The following is a 21,474-nucleotide window of genomic DNA, read 5'->3' on the forward strand; positions in this document are numbered from 1 at the left end:
AAGCGTTCAGTGTGCATTGCACTAACAAGGGAACCTATTCAGGGGGTACACTCAGATTTCCACCAAACTTTTTTTTTCGAAAGAATAACATATAAGATTAAGAATGCACCCCAAAGTTGGTGCCAAGATACATGTCCACACCCCTCCTGACTTTTTTAAACCGAAAAAAGGGGTAAAATGGCCCATGTTTTTACATGCAACGAGCAGTTTTCGGTCGTAAATTGGGCAGTCGCACCAAATTTGTGCAAAATATGATAATATATGAAACAGACCAAAATTTTCTCTCATTTTCGTCACAAGGGGACCAAACATTGAAGGAAATGACAAAAAACTCGACTTCAAATTTTCCGATTCGATGTCCGAAAATGACCCATACACTGCAAAAAAGCTTATTTTACCCCTTTTTTAGGTTTTAGAAAATTGGTAATGGGTGTAGATATATATCTTGGCACCAACTTTGAGGTGCATTCTTAGTCTTATATGTTATTCTTACGAAAAAAAAAGTTTGGTCGAAATCTGAGTGTACCCCCTGAATAGGTTCCCTTGTAAGAACTAGTGAGATACATTCTGGTTACTCGAGGTTAACTCTCCTCTCCAAATACACTAGAGGTTAAAAAAAAAGAAGCAGTTTAGTTGTCTTGCTTCTTTTTACACGAGTCTCCTAAAAGTACAAAGATGAGTGGACCCCTTGGCCGCCTGTTTAAAGGAGTCATGTAGACTTTGGTTCAGTAACCTCCTTTTTCCGATGGAATTTAGACCAGGCCCTGCACTGAAAATGATAGAGTCATCATGATCGGGACTAAAATTTTGGGCGGGGAATTCTTTATCGCCCATTTTTGGGTGTGGAAACCTTGGGTGATAACTATGCAGCCATACACGTAGCTGAAACACCCTTTCTCGCCCAAATTACGGTGTTTAAGTCGAGGGGGTAGCAACTCCCAAAAATCGCGGCCCGACTATTACGTTTTGAGACTATTACGCCTAATAGATGGGATATTACGTATATTACGCGGCTATTACGTTCTATTACGGACTATTGTGCTACGCGGTTATTACGCTTTGAAAAACAGCGCCAAATCTTTCACGTTGCTTCCGCTTCCTGCAACATACTCGTGTTATGAAAAATCCCGCTGTTCATTTGCAGTGCACAGTTTTTCTTTTCTTTTTTGGTTATTTTTGAAGGTTGTTCGAAGTTATTTACTAGAACTAGGTCCAAATCAAGTGAATTTTCAAAGTGGCCCAAATCAAGATCTTCTTTCAGAAATGGATTCGTCTCGTCAAGACAAACAAAAAATGTCAACACATCTCATAGGTTTGGACGGGAATGACAACGTTATTGAACTTCAAAAGTACCAAGAAGGTCATTTCTTGACCATCTTTGCAAGTTTGTAGGTGAATAGCCTTTTTATGTTCCATCCAAACCTATGACATACGTTGACATTTTTTTGTCTTGTCGAGACAAATCCATTTCTGTAAGAAGATCTTGATTTGGACCAATTGGAAAATTCACTCAAACCGCTGAGAAATATTACAAGATTGGATTTCAAGGCGGCACTTGTAACGTCAAGTTGAAAAGATCTCGGGCTAAATCCATTTCCAAAAAGTTTTAGTAAATTTTCAAAATCGTCTAAACTGACTTTGATGTCATGAAATGACTGCCTCTTGACAAGTGTACTGTACAAATTAAGGTGATCGCCGTCCTTCCAGGTACAGTAAACGCTGTACCTCTAGGTACAGTAAACACCGTGCTTCTAAGTACGGCAAATCCTGTTAATAAATTAACGGAGAATACCCTACATTTTTCGCACAGTGTACCCCCTACACCCGACTCTGGGGGAATGCCGACAACCGTGCGTGGAGTATAGCCAACGCCATCAGGAGCTGTCAATACTCCCTGACAGGGGCATTTCTGACCTATTACGCGGTTATTACGCGGCTATTACGATAATATTACGTGTATTACGTTATTATTACCGATATTACGCGACTACTTCGGTTATTACGCCGTCATTACGGCTATTACGTTGTTATTACAGAGCAGGTGACCCGACTATTACGCGAGTTGCTACCCCCTCGGTTTAAGTATACCTCGCCCGATAATGGGTATTGATCAAGACTCTTTACACTCTCAGCCGTTTACTGACTATTTCTCATTAGCAGACGCATTTCTGTAAGCAACCATAATACTTAGTATTTTTTGTCATTATTACTTAGCAATTACTAATTACTGTACACTGAGAAAACAAATGCGGAGGATTCCGCACAATCTGGTGCGGTGTAATTTTCTATCAATTTGACCGCACTAACTGATGCGGAGAAGATTGACTTCATTTACTCATGCGGAGTGTGCCAAATTGATGCGGTCTCAGTTTTGACCGCATTAGTTTAGGTGGATTTCAAGATCCCACGATATCTACAGCAGTGGCAACTTCCCTTCCCAGTAGCCGTTACGTTTACTTGGCCATCTCATTTACTTCTTAAACAATATTATTTGGGAAACCAGTACATACCTGTCATTCTGTCATGTAGAGGTTTGTAACGCTGAGATGAGCGTAAAGTTAACAGCGATCAGCCTCATTAAAAAGCAGTAGTTTTGTTTTATAAAAACCAATGATTGAAACTGCATATTGTCAGCGATGAATTGTCACACAATTTGAAAACACAATTCAAAATTATTTTTATCTTTCAAGTCCTCGGCAATCTTCGGTGAGAACAGCACTGAGGTATCCAATGCTGTCCAGCCCTGGGCAAGGTTGAGGTTAAGTGACCGGGTTGCTTTGGCAGAAATATTTTCAACACTGCAATATAGAAGCATGTCAACACATGCGAAGCACTACAGTACAACTGTATTTTAGTAATATTCATAATTTTATGCTTTGAAACATCCACAACTATTGAAAATTCGTTTTTTTTTCACACAAAGAAAGTTCAAGGCACACACTTTCATAGTGAACAACAAAACAAACCTAAGAACAAGAAGATGGTAGGGCCAACCTAAGATCTTGAGAACGTGCTAGCGTTAAAGTAAAGCCAACTTTGGATGTATATTAGGGATTTTTAAGGGAATGGTATGTTTATTAAAGCTTAAAATTTGATGAACGACTCACGCAAAAGAACAACTTTATAGTTTACTTTCTCACTCATATGATGTTATTTTCTTATGTTGGCACTCCTTTGTTTTTGTTTATCTTATTTATTTTGTTGTTGATCGTGTGTGACAGTGTCAGAGTTTGATTTGAAAGATTATTCCTTTAAAAACGTTCTTACAATGGTTTGGAATGACTCAGACCCTGAAATTATGAAATAACCTCAATCAAAGAAATGCTGTAGTGCGTCTTGTGCGTTGACTTGTTCAAATACAGCAGCACAGACAATTCTTCAGTCAAGCAGCCGGTGGGTTTAACCTTACCAGCATACAGCATAGCCTGGCTCATGGAAACTAGTAATGCTATCACCAAGAAGTTTGAGGCTAAATATAATTTAAAGTGATGAATAACAATAGTTTGATACTGCATTTGGAACAATATCCAGTGTCAATCAACATTTTGTACAGACAAAATTATTATTCCGTGGCTTGCTGTTTCAAACACAGGATATTTACTCATCGCAGCGTTACAAACATTTACGTCAAAGGTATATGTTGGTTAGTCAATGATAAGCATCAGAAGTAAATGAGAAGGCACAGTACATGCCATCCTTTTCTTGTTGTCCAGTAAGAGACGGAAAGTTGGTAGCAGCCGCTAGCTGTTTGGCTGTTATGAAATGTAGGACTCCGCATCAGTTCATGCGGTCAAAATGGAAACCGCATCAGGAAATGCGGTTAAATTTTACACCGCATGACTCCTGCGGTGAAATTGCATCAAAATCCTGGCTATCCAGGTGACCGCATCACTTCATGCGGTCACTTACTTAAACCGCATTTCAAATGCGGAATTCTCCGCATTTGTTTTTTCAGTGTACTGATATTACCGTTTTCTTAGTAAATTACAAAGAACTTTTTAAGTATTTAAGAACTAAATACTAAGTATTATGGTTGCTTACAGAAATACGTCTGCTAATGAGAAGTAGTCAGTGAACGGCTGAGAGTGTAATTCTCAGTGTAACAAGAGTTGAGTAAGGATGGAACATGGAACAGAGGCTATCAACCTTGGGTTCGCGGAAAAATTTCGAGCGGTCTCCCGGCTGGACGCCAGGCCAAGCCCTGGCGGGAACTGCATTCTGAAAACCATACAAACTTCCAAAGCAAACAATTTGTTATGACGAATAACTTTGAGCATACACAAGCTATCAAAGAAAATACTTCGTAATTTATTAACTTGTTCTTCGTATGCAAAGTTATTTAGTTTGCACTATGTAACGCTCAAAATACTCCGTAAAGGTTTTAAGCGTGTGGGCGTTTACTTAAAATTCTTTCAAAAAGGGCATTGTTTTTTTTGTGGGGGAGGGTCCTGAGGGTCGTGAAAAATTTTGGCTACAAATTTAGGGTTGTTCGGGAAAAGGTTGAGAACCGCTGGGTTACAAGTTCTTCCTTGAGGACTTCCTTTCAGATTGTCTAAAACTTGACCTAAATAATTGTGATGTGATGGTGTGAAACATTCTTAGGCAGCTTAAAGAAAAGAGATTGCTTTCTCTCGTTCCATTTGTGAAGAGCATGTTGGAATTTTTGTAATGAAGATTGCTAAGAAAATGAATATTATAATTTACTTGACGGTTAAAGTTTTACAAGAAAGGGTCTTCTGCATTTGAGGCTGTTCTCAGCACCTCAGTTAGGGAACTTACAATTGGAGACTTTGCTCATTTATCGCTAAAATAACGAGTCCTTCGTTATGAGATGTTTTCGGCGCTGTTCTGATCACATTCGGTTTGTCCATCGGTTTTTTTGTTTAAAGAATAAGCGGAAAGCTTGTTTTAAATGGGGAGCAAGTCAATTATTTCGTAGCCTTTGTTCTTAACGAGTCTATATAGATATAAATTATTTCAAGACTTCTGACAATGACCCTCTGTTCCTTTCAGAAAAAGATTTATCTGCTTCTCATTAAGAGTTTCAAAACAGTGATAAAAACAAATGTTTGGCAGCATTCATTAGTATTTTATTTTACAATCAAGCATGTTGAAGTCACCAGCTATAATTTTTTTGTTAAAAGGGAATGCTTCTTAAACTTGGGAGCCTTCGGATGGGCATGACATGTGTCAAACTACTAGCAAAGTGGTGCATTCCTCCCTAAGCAACGGTGTCCGACTGCAGAGTGACGCGCATCGGGTACCAAGAACTCGTAAGAAAAACGGAACTGCGGGAAATTTCCTTGAAAGGTCATTATGAATTTCGACGAGTCCAACGTACCAATAAATCAGTCAGAAGAAACCAACAATACAGGAAGCGTCCTAAGACCGCGGATTCGTACTTGAGACGTGAGCCACTAACGAAAAAGTGCAGCCGGTCAGTAAAAACAGCAAAATCACTCATCAAAAACAATTAAAAAAGACAAACGGGAAAATGACTGCCTCTTAACTAATCGTAATTCTAAGGGGGAACCACACGTGAGCCAATTCAGATAGTTTCTTCGTCCGGATGTGGCGTTTGAGATTGCTGCTTGTGCTGCACTTTTTCTTGCTGACTGAGAACTCGAAAGGCTTCTACCTAGTGTGGGTTCTGAGATGCCTTCTGAGATTTTGTGGTGTATTGAAACTCTTCTAGCAAACGGTGCACTCGTAAGGCTTCTCCTCAGTGTGAGTGCGAAGGTGCATTCTCAGACTTCGACCTTGCGTGAATTTCTTCTTGCAAACGGTGCACTCGTAAGGCTTCTCCCCAGTGTGGGTGCGAAGGTGCTTTCTTAAATCCGAACTTGCAGTGAACTTGTTCTTGCAAACGGCGCACTCAAATGGCTTCTCCCCTGTGTGCGTTCGAAGGTGCGTTCGGAGGTGGTACCTCTGAGTGAACTTCCTCTTGCAAAGTGCGCACTCAAAAGGCTTCTCCCCAGTGTGGGTCCGCTGGTGCCTTCTTAGAGCGCTCCAGTCAGAGAAACTCTTCTTGCAAACTGTGCACTCGAACGGCTTCTCCTCAGTGTGAGTGCGAAGGTGCGTCCTCAGAGTTCCACCTTCCGTGAACCTCATCTCGCAAATTACACACTCGAAAGGCTTCTCCCCGGTGTGGATCCGAAGGTGCCTTGTTAAGTTTCCATTTAGAGCAAACTTCTCCTCGCAGAACGTGCACTCGAAAGGCTTCTCCCCGGTATGGGTCCGCAAGTGCCGCTGGAGGGCACTCCTGCGTCGGAACTCCTTCTCGCAGACTGCACAGTGGAGTGCCTGCTGCCCTCCACGCTTGCCACGTGGAACACGCGGCGCCGCTGACGATGCCGCCACCTCGCCGCACAGTGAGCTCTCGAGGGGCATGATGCGCCTGGCAGGGAGGGCTGCTGGAACACACGGATCCAATAGTCTAACTTCAGGCTTGCCCACTGTGACGGAGGCCAGAGGACATTGACCATACCTAAGGTGCAGGCGAAGACCTCAAAATGCAAAGGGGAACGGTGCACACCGACTCGTGTCCTGTTCTGCAAGAAAATAAAGTAAAACTGTTTAAGGAGTAGACGCAGGTGAAATTCTTCAAGGCTCCACACATTCCCCAAACGGTGGACAATTGGTACAAAAAACGTTAACGAGCACACTGAAAATTTGGTATATTAACGAATCCTGGACCGGAAGTCAAAGAAGAAAAGTGACAACCGAAACCGCTTCAGCGCATGCACAGTCGCCTACCCAGAGTCGCGGGGGGACGTCCAAGCATGCGCAGAGGCGGTTAGTTCTTACTCTTGCTCTTCGGTTTACGGTCCACAAATTCGTTAATTACCCTAAAGTTTAAGACTTTTCGCCAAGATATGGCGCAACACAGATTGACCCTTCACTCCTAAAATTTATCGGATGCGGGCCAAAATCATTTTCGGAGTTCTGCCGCTTACTCCATTTGAAACGTGGATACAAACAACACCGTATGCTGTTTAGATTAGATCACGTCGATGAGCGCGCCGATATCTGCCTGCCTGACAGCCTAGCGCCCCTGGTCAAGCCAAGAGCAAACACAAGGCGTCGATTCTCTGAACTGGAGCAGGATCGCGACGGCGAAGCCTGTAACGACAAGCCATGCTTTGCCGTCTTTTTCAGTTACCCGGTTGGACAATGTCCATGGACACCCCTTCTTTTTTCCCCACAGTGGCGCAGCATTACGCTGGCCTGGACCGCCCCGACGTAGCGTCACTCAAAATTACTCCTGACAACACTGTTAGCCGTCTCACATTCTGAGTGTTCGCGTAACGTTACGCCGTCCCCTCCCGTCCTCACCGCAGTGTAACGCACTGGGTCCCCCTTCCCTTCAGTGCGTACCGTGATGGACGTCCGCAAACAAACGCAATTGGCAAAACAAACTCAAATCGACAGCCACTTGTTTGGTTTCACCTTTGCAAGTTTGCGTTGATCGGAACGCTTCACGTTTCTCGTAGATTTTCGTCGTGAGGTTTTCAGTGACTAGAAAAAAAGGTGACTGGCTTATCAAGCGAACAAGTGGAACTGCCTGCATATACACACTCATGAGCAGTTCTCGCGAAATGGTAAATTTTGGGCCCTGAAACTTTTTGAAAAAAAGTTCAATTGAAACCGGGTTTTTTGCATTTATCTTGTTAAGAACATCACTAGGGATCATGGATTCATCGGGGCGAGCTATCACCTCAATAATATAGGAAATATCGCAATTTTAATTTTTTTGCCGTCCACGGAAATTACACAGCCTCAGAAACTGTCCACGGAAATTACATTTTAATGGGCCCTTAGAATAGGTGCGATACGAACGCAAACGCCTAGCAGTTTAGGCAGCTCCCTCCACATCTGTGCATTCTGGTTCCATGTTGCGTACCTCACAATAAAATTTCGGGCTAGACCACGATTTGATCGTATGCCGTTTCGGGCCCGACTCATGCCCGCGTGCACTGCCAAACGGGACACGGCCGTGGCCGTCCTTACTGGGGTGCCACGTTATACTGGCGGAGAAGAACCTCGTGCGGCTACAAGGTCCCACTCGTAGTGTGACCAGTATGTGACGAGGTGTACATCCCCCCCCGGGGGGGGGGGACACCCTAGAACAGCCTCTTTGAGCAGGACTGGGTCCGGTGTCCACCTCTCCCGGCTCAATTCCCTTGTCTCGGGAACAACTGTGAATTCATTTTCTTCTGACCACGGTTGCATAGTGTTTACCTCCCAGGCGGTACCTCTCACACTTGGCAAATGATGGGCCCTACAGTGGACAACGGAGGAAAGTCCCTCTTGATCAGCTCCTGCGTGTCTATGTTCGGAAAATATTAAATAATGGGTGCGATCAGTTGAGGAAAAGTTGATCGGCGGGTCGAGACAGCGGCCCGCTCGCGGTGCGGTCTATTTAGCCCTCCTGGAAGCATATCTGGCACCCACGTTTACTAACCTATATTTTCGGAAAGATTTCTCTTTGAGTTTGAGGAACAGATTGCTGCAATTTATTCGATAAACTGGGTCTTAGCATTCGAACGGCAAGCTTAGGAAAGACTTCATGTTGCTTAACATATCGGTCAGGTTAAGTCCACCGCAAGTCTTAAATGGTAAGCTAGATCCCAAAATACAGCGAGCCTATTTTTCGCAAGACATTAAGCTTTCGGTTAAGCTTTCCGATCTGAATAATCAACGTTGAACGGTTTCACTGACTCGCAGTCACAACTGTCAAGGCAGTATGCCGGCCGCGCCGAACAAAGCAGCATAAAACCGCTTGGTTGTCCAGAAAATACAGTGTTTGACCAATCTGATGAGTGGAGTCGAAAGCTTAGACTCTTGCAAAAAGTCGGCTCGCTGCTCGTTTGGGTCCATTTTGTGACTTGCGGCGGGTTTAACCTGATGGATGTTGTGTTAAACTACGCCACGACTTTCCTCAGCTTGCCTTCCCATTCCCCATGCCCATTTCCCTCCAGGATGGCATTCCCTCCATAAGACAGGTTTAAAACAGAAAAATATCGACATACTTTTGAGCTGAGGCCCCTTGCGAGGCCAAAATCACGTGAAACGCAACGAAAACCTCATTTTGTCCACGGAAATTACAGTCCACGGAAATTACATTATTGCATAAAATGGGGTGTACAAGCCAAACCAGAAGTGCCACCGGAACCAAAATTTTACTGGAACAACTTGTCCACAAGGCAAACACACAAGGATTGGTTCGCAATCAAAATTTTGAATGGTCTGCAAGCAATGGGTGGAACGGAAATTACACTTATTGCTTGCTAGGCCAATTTTTTCGCCGCTTTGGAACTTATTTAACTTTATATTTTCCGTTCTAATGGTGCCACATTACTCCGCCACTTTGCAAATTGTGTAGAACGAATGCATCAACAATATGAGAAAAGTTTCAGAACGGTCGCACATAAGGTAGAAAAACCGTCCCAAAAAAACCGATTTTAGACTTTTTGAATTTTAGTTGTGGAAGACAATTTTCGGAATCATCTTGTGTCTGCAAATTTTACCCGAGAGATACGTTCTACACGTCAAAACGTAGCCTCACTTGCGTAGAACAAAATGCACTTAGCGAAGATGATTTCTCATACTCCCTTGGGCTGTAGTAGAGGCGGGAAGCCCCAAATCTGGAGCGTAGGACATCAAAAAGTGTCCACGGAAATTACATTCTAGGGTAAAACTTGCAATTTAACGGTGGAAGGAGGCAAAATTTCATCTTGATGAGAGTTGTACCTTGTCCGCAAGGTCAAAAAACATAAATGTAGGAAAAGACCCGGTTAAAATCGACTTTAGGTTGGAAGAACCAGAGAGAGGACACGAAATTATCACATCTCGCGAGAACTGCTCACATACACACTGAATGTTTGTGTACAATTTTATTACGGGTAACTTGCACGATAAAAAGCATATACGTACAGTTGGCATACCAGTCAGCGTACAAAAAAGCGTAAATTTCAGCGAATTGGGGCACAACTGCGAGCTGAACGATGCAAAGATTCAAAATTACGCAACACCAAGTACAAAATTGCACACAACCATTTAGCGCGCAGGCTTCCTCGGCGCCTCGTTGGCAGTGCAGCCTTCACCGCCGCGCGGTGCACCGTCACTCTGCAGCCAACATGTGCCTCGCGTGTCGACTGCAACTTACCATCGGGTAATCCGCCTCGGGCAAGCCGACGAGGGACCGCTGGGAACACTGCGGCTGCGTTTCACGGCCCCAAGTGCGCCACCAACTCTGCAACGGAAGTGGAGAGGAATTGAAGAAGGGCAACGGATTCTGCGAATGCACCGTGCGGACAGCGGGAAGAGAGGACGCGTGGAGGGGCAACGATCGCTCTTGCGCAATGTCTGGATGTCTTTCGTACACTCTAAATGTCTTACGAAGAAATTTCCCATAATACGAAGGAAATGGCGCAAGCATAATACGAAGATGTTTATTCTTTATGTTACGAAGGAATATTGCTTCGTATTATGCTTGCGCCGAATTCACTGTAACATACGAATAACATAGGTAAAATTTCATTGTAAGACATTTAGAGTGTAGTCTGTGCTTCCGCTTCCGATTTACCTAAAAGGTTCACTCACAGTGTACAGAGCTGAGGCTGCCCCAGTGTGAGAACGCACAGACTTGTTTCAGCGGAGCCTTTCGTTCTCAAGGCCAACCATCCAGAGACGCTGACCTCACAGGCTATCTTTCTAGGGAGTTGTGAGATAATGAAAGCGGAGATAAACATATAAACAAAATTTTTGTCATTTTCCAGAAGAAACTACGTGCAGGGAAAACAACAAATCACTTTAATGACGCGGAAGATCATTGTTGTCCGAATAGCCTCATCAGCACTGCGGCAACTTAGAGAAGGTCAGTTCACTTCGCAGAAGGTTCCTGTGACTTTGACTGTTATGGACTGCAGGTTCATGTTGCCTGAACTTACTTTATCCCAAATAAGTAAGACTTTCGTTTTCTGTCCGAGGACCAGCTGCTGCTCGAGCCCAACGCGGTGTTCGCCGTCACGGGGCTGGGGGTGCGCGCGGAGCGCAGGCCGTGAGGCCGTGAAAAGCAATGCCTCGCCCAGAATCTCGTCAAAGACTGCTGTCTCTCGTTTCGTTTCTGAGCTACATGTTTGTATTATTGTAATAAAATCTTCCAAGTAATTTGTTACATTATAATTTATTTGTCGGTAAAAGTTGTACATGAAAATGTTTACTGCAGTGCATGCAGGTTACGACTCCTTACAACACTGAAAAACCAAACGTGGTCTAGACCACACCAACTGGTGTGGTCAAATGGATGCCATTTTGACCGCATCAGTTGGTGTGGTCTAGACCACGTTTGGGGCGTTTGGTGTGGTCTAGACCACACCAAACGTGGCCAAACGTGGTCTAGACCACACCAAACGTAGCCAAACGTGGTCTAGACCACACCAACTGATGCGGTCAAAATGGCATCCATTTGACCACACCAATGATGCGGTCTAGACCACGTTTGGTTTTTCAGTGAATGGAGTACTTAAATTCAAAAACATGTTTCACCACTTTAGTGTGCGTGCGTATAATTTCCATTCCACGCCTCGGTGTCTCTATTCAAGGATGGAGGGAACATCAGCGATTTTCGACAAAGATAAAGAATGTAGAAATGCCTGCATTGTACCTAGACTTAACACAAAGACCTTGAGCAATACAAGAACTCATCGACCTATTAGAAAAAGGACAGCCGACCAAAGTTCCATAAATGCGGTCGATGGAAGGAAAGCCCGTTAGTTCCTCATGGAAATTCCGTTTGCTGTCTGGATCTCAGATATGTTAAGACCCAGCCCCTTAAACACATGCAACCGAAAAGACAAAAACGCTCAAAATTCCCGGGGTAAGGTGAGTTACAACAAAAAATAATTAAGGGGAGAATTGGAACATCAGATTCATTCGAAGAATTGTGGTCAACTAGCTGCTTAACCGCGCATGTGCAAATCGTCGGTTAGAAACACATAATTTGCTCAGAAAAACTGAAACCTGAGGAATAATCTCTATTCGCTATAATAAGAACTCGGAAGAAACACAAATAAACTTATCAAGAAATTTAACTTGGAAGCACTCGAACTGCTCCTCCCCACTGTATCTGATGTTATTTCCGCTTAACTACTTGCCAACTGTCTATATCCAAGGCTACTATCCCATAATGTGGGTCCCACGGTGCTTTTTAAGATTTTCAGCAGTAGCGAACTTTTTCTTGCAAACCGTGCATTCGATAGGATTCTCCCTGGTGTGCGTTCGAAGGTGCTTTCTTAGATTCCCACTATGATTAAAACTCTTCTTACACACGGTGCACTCGTAAGGCTTCACTCCAGTGTGGGTTCGAAGGTGCATTCTCAAACCTCCAGCTTGCGAGAACTTCTTCTTGCAAACGGTGCACTCGAAAGGCTTCTCCACAGTGTGGGTGCGAAGGTGCATTCTTAAAGCCGAACTTGCAGTGAACTTGTCCTTGCAAACGGCGCACTCAAATGGCTTCTCCCCTGTGTGCGTTCGAAGGTGCGTTCCAAGGTGGTCTCTCCGAGTGAACTTACTCTTGCAAACTGCGCACTCGAAAGGCTTCTCCCCGGTGTGGGTCCGCTGGTGCTTTCTTAGAGTGCTACTGTCAGAGAAACTCTTCTTGCAAACTGTGCACTCGAACGGCTTCTCCTCAGTGTGAGTGCGAAGGTGCGTCCTCAGAGTTCCACCTTCCGAGAACCTCTTCTCGCAAATTACACACTCGAAAGGCTTCTCCCCGGTGTGGATCCGAAGGTGCGTTGTCAGCTGACCCTTTTGAGCAAACTTATTCCCGCAGAACGAGCACTCGAAAGGCTTCTCCCCGGTGTGGACTCGGAAGTGCCGCTGGAGGGCACTCTTGCATCGGAACCCCTTCTCGCAAACTGCACAGTGGAGTGCCTGCTGCCCTCCACGCTTGCCACGTGGAACACGCGGCGCCGCTGACGATGCCGCCACCTCGCCGCACAGTGAGCTCTCGAGGGGCATGATGCGCCTGGCAGGGAGGGCCTGCTGGAACACATAGATCAATTAGACCAACTTCAGGCTTGCCCACTGTAACCGAGGCTAGAGGACATTGACCATACCGTGAGTGTAGGCGAAGACCTCAAAATGCAGAGGAACGGTGCACACCGACTCGTGTCCTGTTCTGCAACAAAATGAAATAAATATGGTCGGTAAAGGAGTAGACGCTGATGAAATTCATCAAGGCTCCACAAAATTCCCTAAACGGTGGACAATTGGTCCAGTAAACAATAACGAGAACACTCAAAATTGCGTATAGAAACGAATCCCTGGACCGGAAGTCGAAAAACAAAAGTGAGAACCAAAACCGCTTCTGCACATGCTCAGACGCCAACTCAGAGTCGAGGGGGGATGTCTGCGCAGAGCCGGTGAGTTCTCACTTTTGCTCCTCAGTCCAGGAAGTCGTTAATTACCCTAAATTTGAAGACTTTACGCCAGGATATGGCGCAACACAGGTTGACCTTTCACTCCTAACGTTTATCGGATGCGGGCCAGAAACATTAAACGATGGGTCCTATGAACAAAGACCGCTATGCTTTGCATCGTTTTAACAAAGACCGCTATGCTTTGCATCGGTTGAACAAAGACCGATATGCATTTGAGGTTAGATCGCCCTCTCATTTCATCTTACTAAGTTTCATAGTAGTCCGAACAAATGTGAGATGATAGTGTGTTCATTTTGTGCATAAAACATAAGAGAATCAGAAAATTTCAAATTCCAGTCCGCGATCTCATTACCTCAATTGAAAATCGCGTTTCTAATGGGAAAGGGAGAAGCGGCCAAAAGCATGGCGGTCTTTGTTCAACCGACGCAAAGCATAGCGGTCTTTGTTCATAGGACCCATCGTAAAGGAGTTCGGCCTTCCTCCGTCTGAAGTGTGGATACAAACAATTAACGATCAAACGGTGCCTCCAACAAGTGCACACACTAAATTCTTATGGGCTTTTTACATGCGTAAGAACGCATTATGCTTAGTTATGCATGCGCAGAAACGTCCATAAGATACGTATAAAATTATGCATCACTGTGTACATTTTATGCTTTTTCCTGCATAAAATGTACACAGCACTGATAAAAATTTTGTCGTAACTTAGCGACACATTCATCGCTAACTTTTTTAGCGTCAAGATTTGTCGTGGAACGAACAGCTTGTTAAACCAAAGTCGTACTGGAACTAAAGGATAATTTCACAACGACTACCTTGTAATGACACATCAACAGTCCACCTTCAGAAACAAGTCGTTGACCAACAACAAAGTCAACGACAAGTATTGTAAGTCATAAAAGATTTTGTTGTCTGCGACAAGTATTCATGGAGTACTTTTGTCGCTAAATTTATTTTGGATGGTTCTTTTCTTAACAATAGTAATTTCCCTGTGACTTAGAAGAACAAAAGAGATGATTATTCATAATGTGGTTTAACTGAGTAGATGATTGCAAAAGATGTTGTTTCCACACAAAATGTACATTCAAATTTAGGGTGACGAATCAAGAATAAGTGAGAAGACAAAAGTCGTTTCTGATGACAGACTTGTGCTCAGAGTCTGATCGATGGTTCATGGAAACTTGTTTTGGCGACTTTTGCTCACTCTTCGTCGATGTTATTCCCAAACTTTTACAGATAGAACAAGCTGATCATAATTTCATAAAAACATATGAAGTATCGCTCTGTCTGAATTGATACAGAAGTCCATCAGTTAAGTGTGCAAACACCGCAGCTGCTTTGATTTAGATCACGAGGATGAGCGCGCTGTGTCTCGCAGGGAGCCTGCCAAAGGCAGCCCAGCTGCAGCTGGCCAAAGCCAGGTTAAAACCAAATTGTCGGAAGGGATTTTCGAAACATGGTCAGAGTTTCGCGATGGCGAAGCCTGTTACGACAAGCCAACATGGTTTGCCGCTTACTCAGATGCGCGGTTGTAGACATCCCTCCTTTTCCCCTTAGTGGCGCAGCATTACGCTGGCCCAGACCGCCCTGATGTAGCGTTAAACCGAATAATTCATGAAAACACACTGCCAACCCTCTCACATGCAGAGTGTTACGCGTGACGTTGCGCCGTCCCCTCACGTCCATACCGCAGCGTAACGCACTAGGTCCCCCTTCCCCCAAGCGCGTACCGTGATGGACGTCCCCAAACAAATGCAACTGCCAACACGAACTCAAATCGATGGCCACTTGTTCGGTTTCACCTTTTAAAGTCAACGTCGATCGGAACGCTTCACGTTTCTCGCCGATTTCTCTTCAGGCTAGTGCGGACGACCCGAAAGAAACCCTGCCGTGGTAAGCTTGTCTGACGGTAAATCTTGACGTTTACAGTGACCGGAAACAAAGGTGATTGGGTTTCCAAGCGAAAAAATTCCCTGGTTCAACTGATTGTTTCTGCATACACTCACACACTGTATGATGGCGTACAATTTTGTTCATGTAACTTGAACGATTGTGTGCATATACGTGCAATGTGCGTACTACTAGGCTCTCCAAAGGGTATAAATTTAAGCAGCTCTCGGCACAACTTTGAACAAAACGTAACGCAGGTTTAAAATTCTGCAACACCAAGTACAAAAGTGTCCTCAAACATTTATCGCGCAGGCTTCCTCGGCGCCTCGTCGGCAGTGCAGCCTCTACCGCCGCGCGGTGCACCGTCACTCTGCAGCCAACAAGTGCCTCGCGTGCCGACTGCAACTTACCTTCGGGTAATCCGCCTCGGGCAAGCCGACGAGGGACCGCTGGGAACACTGCGGTTGCGTTTCACGGCCCCAAGTGCGCCACCAACTCTGCAACGGAAGTGGAGAGGAATTGAAGAAGGGCAACGGATTCTGCGAATGCACCGTGTGGACATCGGGAAGAGAGGACGCGTGGAAGGGGAACGCTCGCGGTTACGCAATGTCTAGATCTCTTTCCTAGTCTGAGCTTACGCTTCAGAATTATCTCGAAGCTTCACTCACAGTGTACAGAGCTGAGGCTGGCCCAGTGCGAGAACCCACTAATGTGTCTCCGCAGAGCCTTTCGTACTCAGGGCCCACCATCCAAAAGCGCTTAAGGGAAAGTGGGGTAATTCCGGACACGGGGTAATTCCGGACACTTCGATTTTCACTGGGTTTGAGTGAAGATAACTCAAAAGCCCGCCTAACAGAGAAGTAATCATTTAAAAGGAGAATTCCAAATCGCCAAAGTAGGAGGTCAAACCGTTTGCCTGTGTCGCTTCACGAAATTTGAGTACCATCAAAATATGCAAAAGCTGCATCTTTCCCTCGTATTTCCATGTACTTATCGTACCTTACCGTCAAGTTCAGTCCCATTACTAAAATTTATCATATTAATGGTCATTGGACTTTACTTTGGCGTTTCGGGAGTGCTTGTATGGCTCGCCGTTTTCTTACAGTTGAACATCAAGGTTTTCACTACCGTGGGTAATCCGGACAATAAGGTATTTTCTTCAATTTGCCCCTAAGTACTGTAAAACTCAAGTGGGCTCTTTGGAATAGTCCACCTTAAAAACATACAGCCAAATGACGAAAAACATTCATTCTATGTTTTGAGCTTTTTACTCTTGACAATTTTCATAACCAAAAGTTTCGAAGGGGAATATTTAGGCTGATGAATGCCTTGAGTATAAACATTGTCGAAGCAAATTCCTTGAAAATGCATTTGATCCTTACTAAAAAGCAAAATATAGTTTATTTTAGTTTGGGCCTGTTTCCGAATTGGAATTTGACCCCTGGGGCAATAATAGAACGTGAAAGTTTCAGTTATGGCACCGAAATTTTTTCCCGCTAATTACGTTCTGCAATTCTCATGATACAGTTTGAGGAAGGGTTCATTCATCTATGTAAGCACTTAACCAAAAAGGCATATTTTTAAGTAAAACCAAAAAGAAAAAAACGTCCGAAAATTCCCCACTCCCCTTCCCCACATTTTTCTATTTACAAGGGAAAGTAAAAATGGGGGTAAAAATTCCCAAAATTTTTTCATTTTCCCGAAAAACTGGGGGCAATCCCGACACTTTAGGGTTTTTTAGCCTAATTTTCCCCAAAACTTGCGGAATGGAGGACTTTTGAGGGGTCCTATTAAAATCTTATCTTTCCCCCCAAAACAATTTACTTAAACGAGGCAAATTTACTCACTTTGACCCCCGGGGGTGGGTAAGAGTAAGCAATATTTTACATGACTATGGTTTTCTTTGATTTTTTCATCTTCACATTTCATGAATTTATCACAAAAATTATTGGCGTTCCAATATCAAACGAGGAAATTTTTCCCTTTTTTGACTGAAGGTGAAAAAAACATCTTCCAAAGTATATGGCTCTTTGGTTTTTTATTTAGTTTTTAATAAAAAAATTTTTTCACCACAACGGATCCCAATCCTATTATTCCAAAGTTATGAGGGTTTTGTGTTTTTGTCGTTTACAAAAGATCTCCTTGCGATGAACCAAAAAGTTTACGGAGGTGTGACTTTTTATTTTTAGGCTTGATGGACATGCAAACAGACTAGCGAAGTCGGATTTGACAATATATGCATAGATAAGCTGTAATTTCCATTTGGAAAATGCGTTTTTAATTTTTTACTTAAAGTTGGTAAAATTTTGGTATTTTTAGGTGTTTTTTTGAGTTTTTTGAGAAAAATTCCTGTTTCATGTTGGAATTTTGGAAATCCGCCTTTGCTACGAGATAGGCAAATCAATAAAGAACTTGTAAAACAAAATTCAAGTCTCGATGGTTCATCGCAAGGAGAATTTATAGTAAACGACTAAATCTGTTACGTAAACTGCAATAACTCAGAAAATAATGGGAGTTGAGTGCCTCAACTTTGGGTTCAAGTTCATCTTATAGTAAGCAACCTGAAACCTAAATACAAACATGATGCCACAATTATTTTGCAAAATGATATTTCACATTTTTTCACTTTACAGTAACCTTAAGATAAGATTGTCTTGGGGGAAACGCCCAGATAAGATCATTTGAATAGGACCCCTCGACTTCGCAGAGGGTTCCTGAGACTTTAATTTTTACGGACTTCAGATTCATGTTGCCTGAACTTACTTACTTTATCCCAAAAAGAAGAAGCCTTTCGTTTTTTGTCCGAGGACCAGCTGCTGCTCGAGGCGTGAGGACCGCCGCCTCGCCCAGAATCTTGACAAAGACTGCTTTCCCTTGTTCAGTTTGTGTGTTTCATGTTTGTATTTTTGTAATAAACCTTTCAAGAAATTTGTCATTATGATTATTTATTGGTCGGTGAAAGTTGTACAAGAAAATGTGCACTGCAATTTGAGCAGCTTTCAGCACCTCACTTAGGAGAACTTGCATTCGGAGACGTGTGTCACAAATTTAATGTACGAACGTAAAGTTAATTTCCATGCCTCGGTGTCCCTATTTAAGGATGGAGGGAACGTCAGCGAGTTTTGAGAAAGACTAAGCATATATAACTGCCTGCATTATACTAAGACTAAACACAAAGGCCTTAAGCAATAGAAGAACTCTTCAAGCTATTCAAAAAATGACTGCCGGCCACAGTTCAATGAATGTGCTATAGAGCCTGTTATAACCTCTTGAAAATTTCGTTTGCTCTCAGAATAGTTCAGACTGAGCCCCTTAAATACAAGCAACAGGTCACAGAAAAACACCGGAAAGACAAAAACGCACAACATTGCCGGGATGAGGTGAGTTACATCAAGAATACTAACGGGGGAACATCGAAGGGGTTCAAGTTCGAAAACTTGTAGTCGTCAAGCTGCTGTACCGCGCATTTGCACATCGTCGATTAAAACCACTTAATTTACTCAGAGAAACTGGAATCGAACGACCTCTACTCGCTATTTTAAGGACTCGAAAGAAACACAAATAAACTTTTACAGAAATTGAACCCGAAAGCACTCGAACTGCTTCTCCCCACTGTGTCTGATGTTATTCCCGCGTGACTTCTTGCTGACTGCACATCGAAAGCTTCTATCCGATGATATGGGTCCGAAGGTGCTTTTTGAGATATTGAGCAGAAGCGAACTTTTTCTTGCAAACCGCGCACTCGAAAGGTTTCTCCCGAGTGTGGGTCCGGAGGTGCGTTCTGAGATGTCCACTTTGATGGAACGTCTTCTTGCAAACCGAGCACTCGAAAGGCTTTTCCCCGGTGTGGATGCGGAGGTGTGTTCGGAGTTTGCCACTTTCAGTAAAACTCTTCTGGCAAACAGTGCACTCGAAAGGCTTTTCTCCGGTGTGGATGCGAAGGTGTGTTCGGAGTTTGCCACTTTCAGTAAAACTCTTCTGGCAAACAGTGCACTCGAAAGGCTTCTCCCCGGTGTGCGTTCTAAGGTGTATTCTCAGACTTCCACTTACACTAAAACTCTTTTGGCAAACAGTGCACTCAAAAGGCTTCTCCCCAGTGTGGGTCCGAAGGTGCAATTTTAGACTTCCACTTTGAGTGAACTTCTTCTGGCAAACTGCGCACTCGAAAGGCTTCTCCCGGGTGTGGACCCGCAAGTGATCTTGAAGGGCACTCTTATATCGGAACTCCTTCTCGCAGACTGCACAGTGGAGTGCCTGCTGCCCTCCACGCTTGCCACGTGGAACACGCGGCGCCGCTGATGATGCCGCCACCTCGCCGCACAGTGAGCTCTCGAGGGGCATGATGCGCCAGGCAGGGAGGGCCTGCAGAGTGAAAGAAAGTTGGCGTTAACGGTGAACTGGAGGAACTCTCAAGGCTCTTCACTTCGCGAGTTTTTGTTTCATAACGTATTGACGTTTGCGCGCAGTAGTAAGACTGTCAACATTTTTCTTTGATATGCAAACATAATTATCAACTTCGTCTTAAGAAATTCTTAACAAGACTATTGATCACAAACGTCAATGAATATTGATAATATGTCGTTTGAAGTATGATAGTGTTGAAATTATCCACAGCACAGCACTGTTCGGGATTATTTTGTGAAATTACGATTAATTGTCTGTTAAATTTGTACCACGAACTGCTCGTAAATTTAAAAAACGATCTGATCATCCACCTTTTGTCGTCAATTTACAAAAATATTCTTTAACTTACAAACTTTATCCTCAAATTTTGGTCGTTTCCGGCATTTTTTCTTCCTATACAGTAAGGAAACAACGGACGAAAACGCACCTTTTCAGACTTGCTTTTACAATCATACTTGTAAATTAACGATTTCACCTGTAAATTTTAGAAGCAGTTTGTAAAATGATGAACAGATTGTCAATTTACAATTTTCTTTGTAAAAAAAACAGTGCAGTTCGTGGTACAAATTTAACAGGCAACTATTCTTAAATATAAAGCTTCATTTGTAAGAAAACAAGTTTACGCGTTATAAAACGAGAATAGTCGTAAGATAACGGTTTTATCAGTAAGACTACGATCTTTCGTCAGTAACAATAAGATTTCATCGTAAAATTACGAATTGATTCCTAAATTTATGAGTTAAGTTTGTCGAAAATATTACAATTGTTCATGTCATGAATCTTGTAGTTAATTTACGAATTATTATTTGTAAAATTACAACACCAATTGTTGAGATTACTGTTGTAAAATAACGACTTCTCTTAACAGGGTTGCATGCTGTTACGAATCGCCGCAGCATGGGGTGATTTGTAACAGCCATGGGGCTTTTATAACAACCTACACATTAAATGAAACATCGTCGGGAATGTTATCTCCTCCAGCAGTTGTTCTTCGGATGTCCTGCAGACGCCTTAAAATCTACACCACAAGCTGCCGTTGACCGCCTCAGCATTAGCTGACCGACTAAGTCAACCCTAACCTACCTTTTTTCAATTTTGGAGGAAAGAATAGAATAACTTGCTTTAAAATTCATTTTGAGCTGAGTAAATGTATTGGAATCAGGCAGCAGATGATCCGAAAAATAATTCAAGCATTTAATTGCAAAGACTACTTAAATTCTTGTTTTTATACGGGTCTGTTACGGATCACCCCAAATGCCTGTTAGGCAAGAAATACGTCCCTAACTATCATTGGACAAAGTAAAAGCAACTTATGCCACGTGGTTACATTGTAAAGGGGTCACGCTTCAAGGCCCCTACGGTACTTCGATGGTGATTCATACCTGGGGAACCCCTAGACAGAAACTTCCTAGAACTCAAAGAGGTTGTCCAGTTAAGCACGGATCTTGCGGACTTCCGTGCGGATTTTGCGGAAGTTACACCCGCATGCGGATTTTGCGGTTTCTCCTTAATTTTGGGTGTGGGAACTAGAAAATTATGTCAGGAATGAACGATTCATCATTTTAAACACGAATTCGCAGCTCACGCGAAGCGGAGGACACTATTAAGTCGGTTTACGGTGACGGTTTCTCAGAACAGCAGACAATCGACTGTCGCAAGATGGCCGCCATTTCCCGCGCGATGCGTCAATGTTCGTGATGTTCGTTTGTTTGGAAAGCGCGCGCGGATGGAGAAG

At 43.5% G+C, this 21,474-nt stretch overlaps 2 protein-coding genes across 9 annotated transcripts in view; both read right to left on the reverse strand.

Annotated features, from left to right (window-relative positions):
* Positions 1-4,685: 4,685 nt before the first annotated feature.
* On the reverse strand, positions 4,686-16,088 carry LOC117651548 (gastrula zinc finger protein XlCGF71.1-like). 7 transcript variants are annotated; one of them, XM_034395646.1, is made up of 5 exons: positions 16,004-16,088; positions 15,746-15,832; positions 10,169-10,255; positions 6,488-6,551; positions 4,686-6,413 (listed from the first exon to the last, which is right to left on the reverse strand). In XM_034395646.1, exons 1-5 carry the CDS (start codon positions 16,082-16,084, stop codon positions 5,692-5,694), a joined length of 1,041 nt encoding a protein of 346 aa, XP_034251537.1. In that variant the 5' UTR covers positions 16,085-16,088; the 3' UTR covers positions 4,686-5,691. The 7 variants fall into 7 exon arrangements, with proteins under 7 accessions (XP_034251537.1, XP_034251546.1, XP_034251556.1 ...); XM_034395655.1 differs by lacking the exons at positions 4,686-6,413; positions 6,488-6,551; positions 10,169-10,255 and adding exons at positions 12,119-13,044; positions 13,122-13,183 and having other exon boundaries at positions 16,004-16,019; XM_034395665.1 differs by lacking the exons at positions 4,686-6,413; positions 6,488-6,551; positions 10,169-10,255; positions 16,004-16,088 and adding exons at positions 12,119-13,047; positions 13,122-13,183 and having other exon boundaries at positions 15,746-15,960.
* Positions 16,089-18,269: 2,181 nt separating this feature from the next.
* LOC117651931 (gastrula zinc finger protein XlCGF7.1-like) overlaps positions 18,270-21,474 on the reverse strand; it is a 13,882-nt gene continuing 10,677 nt past the window's right edge. The window contains exon 2 of one of the 2 annotated variants that reach the window (XM_034396547.1): positions 18,270-19,700. In XM_034396547.1, coding sequence (XP_034252438.1) covers positions 19,002-19,676 — 675 coding nt within the window. In that variant the 5' untranslated portion in view covers positions 19,677-19,700 and the 3' untranslated portion in view covers positions 18,270-19,001. The remainder of the gene's footprint in view (positions 19,701-21,474) is intronic. The other variant, XM_034396555.1, reaches the window with a different exon arrangement.

The sequence above is a fragment of the Thrips palmi genome, unplaced genomic scaffold (genome assembly GCF_012932325.1).
Source record: "Thrips palmi isolate BJ-2018 unplaced genomic scaffold, TpBJ-2018v1 HiC_scaffold_10, whole genome shotgun sequence".
Taxonomy (NCBI): Eukaryota; Metazoa; Arthropoda; class Insecta; order Thysanoptera; family Thripidae; genus Thrips; species Thrips palmi.

Coding starts and splice junctions, on each gene's coding strand:
- LOC117651548 (XM_034395646.1), bottom strand. CDS start 16,084: ATGGTGGGCCCTGAGTACGAAAGGCTCTGCGGAGACACATTAGTGGGT. Junction 15,833..16,003: donor CAGCCTCAGCTCTGTACACT/GTGAGTGAAGCT, acceptor CTTCCGTTGCAG/AGTTGGTGGCGCACTTGGGG. Junction 6,552..10,168: donor CCGAGGCGGATTACCCGATG/GTAAGTTGCAGT, acceptor ATTTTCTTGCAG/AACAGGACACGAGTCGGTGT.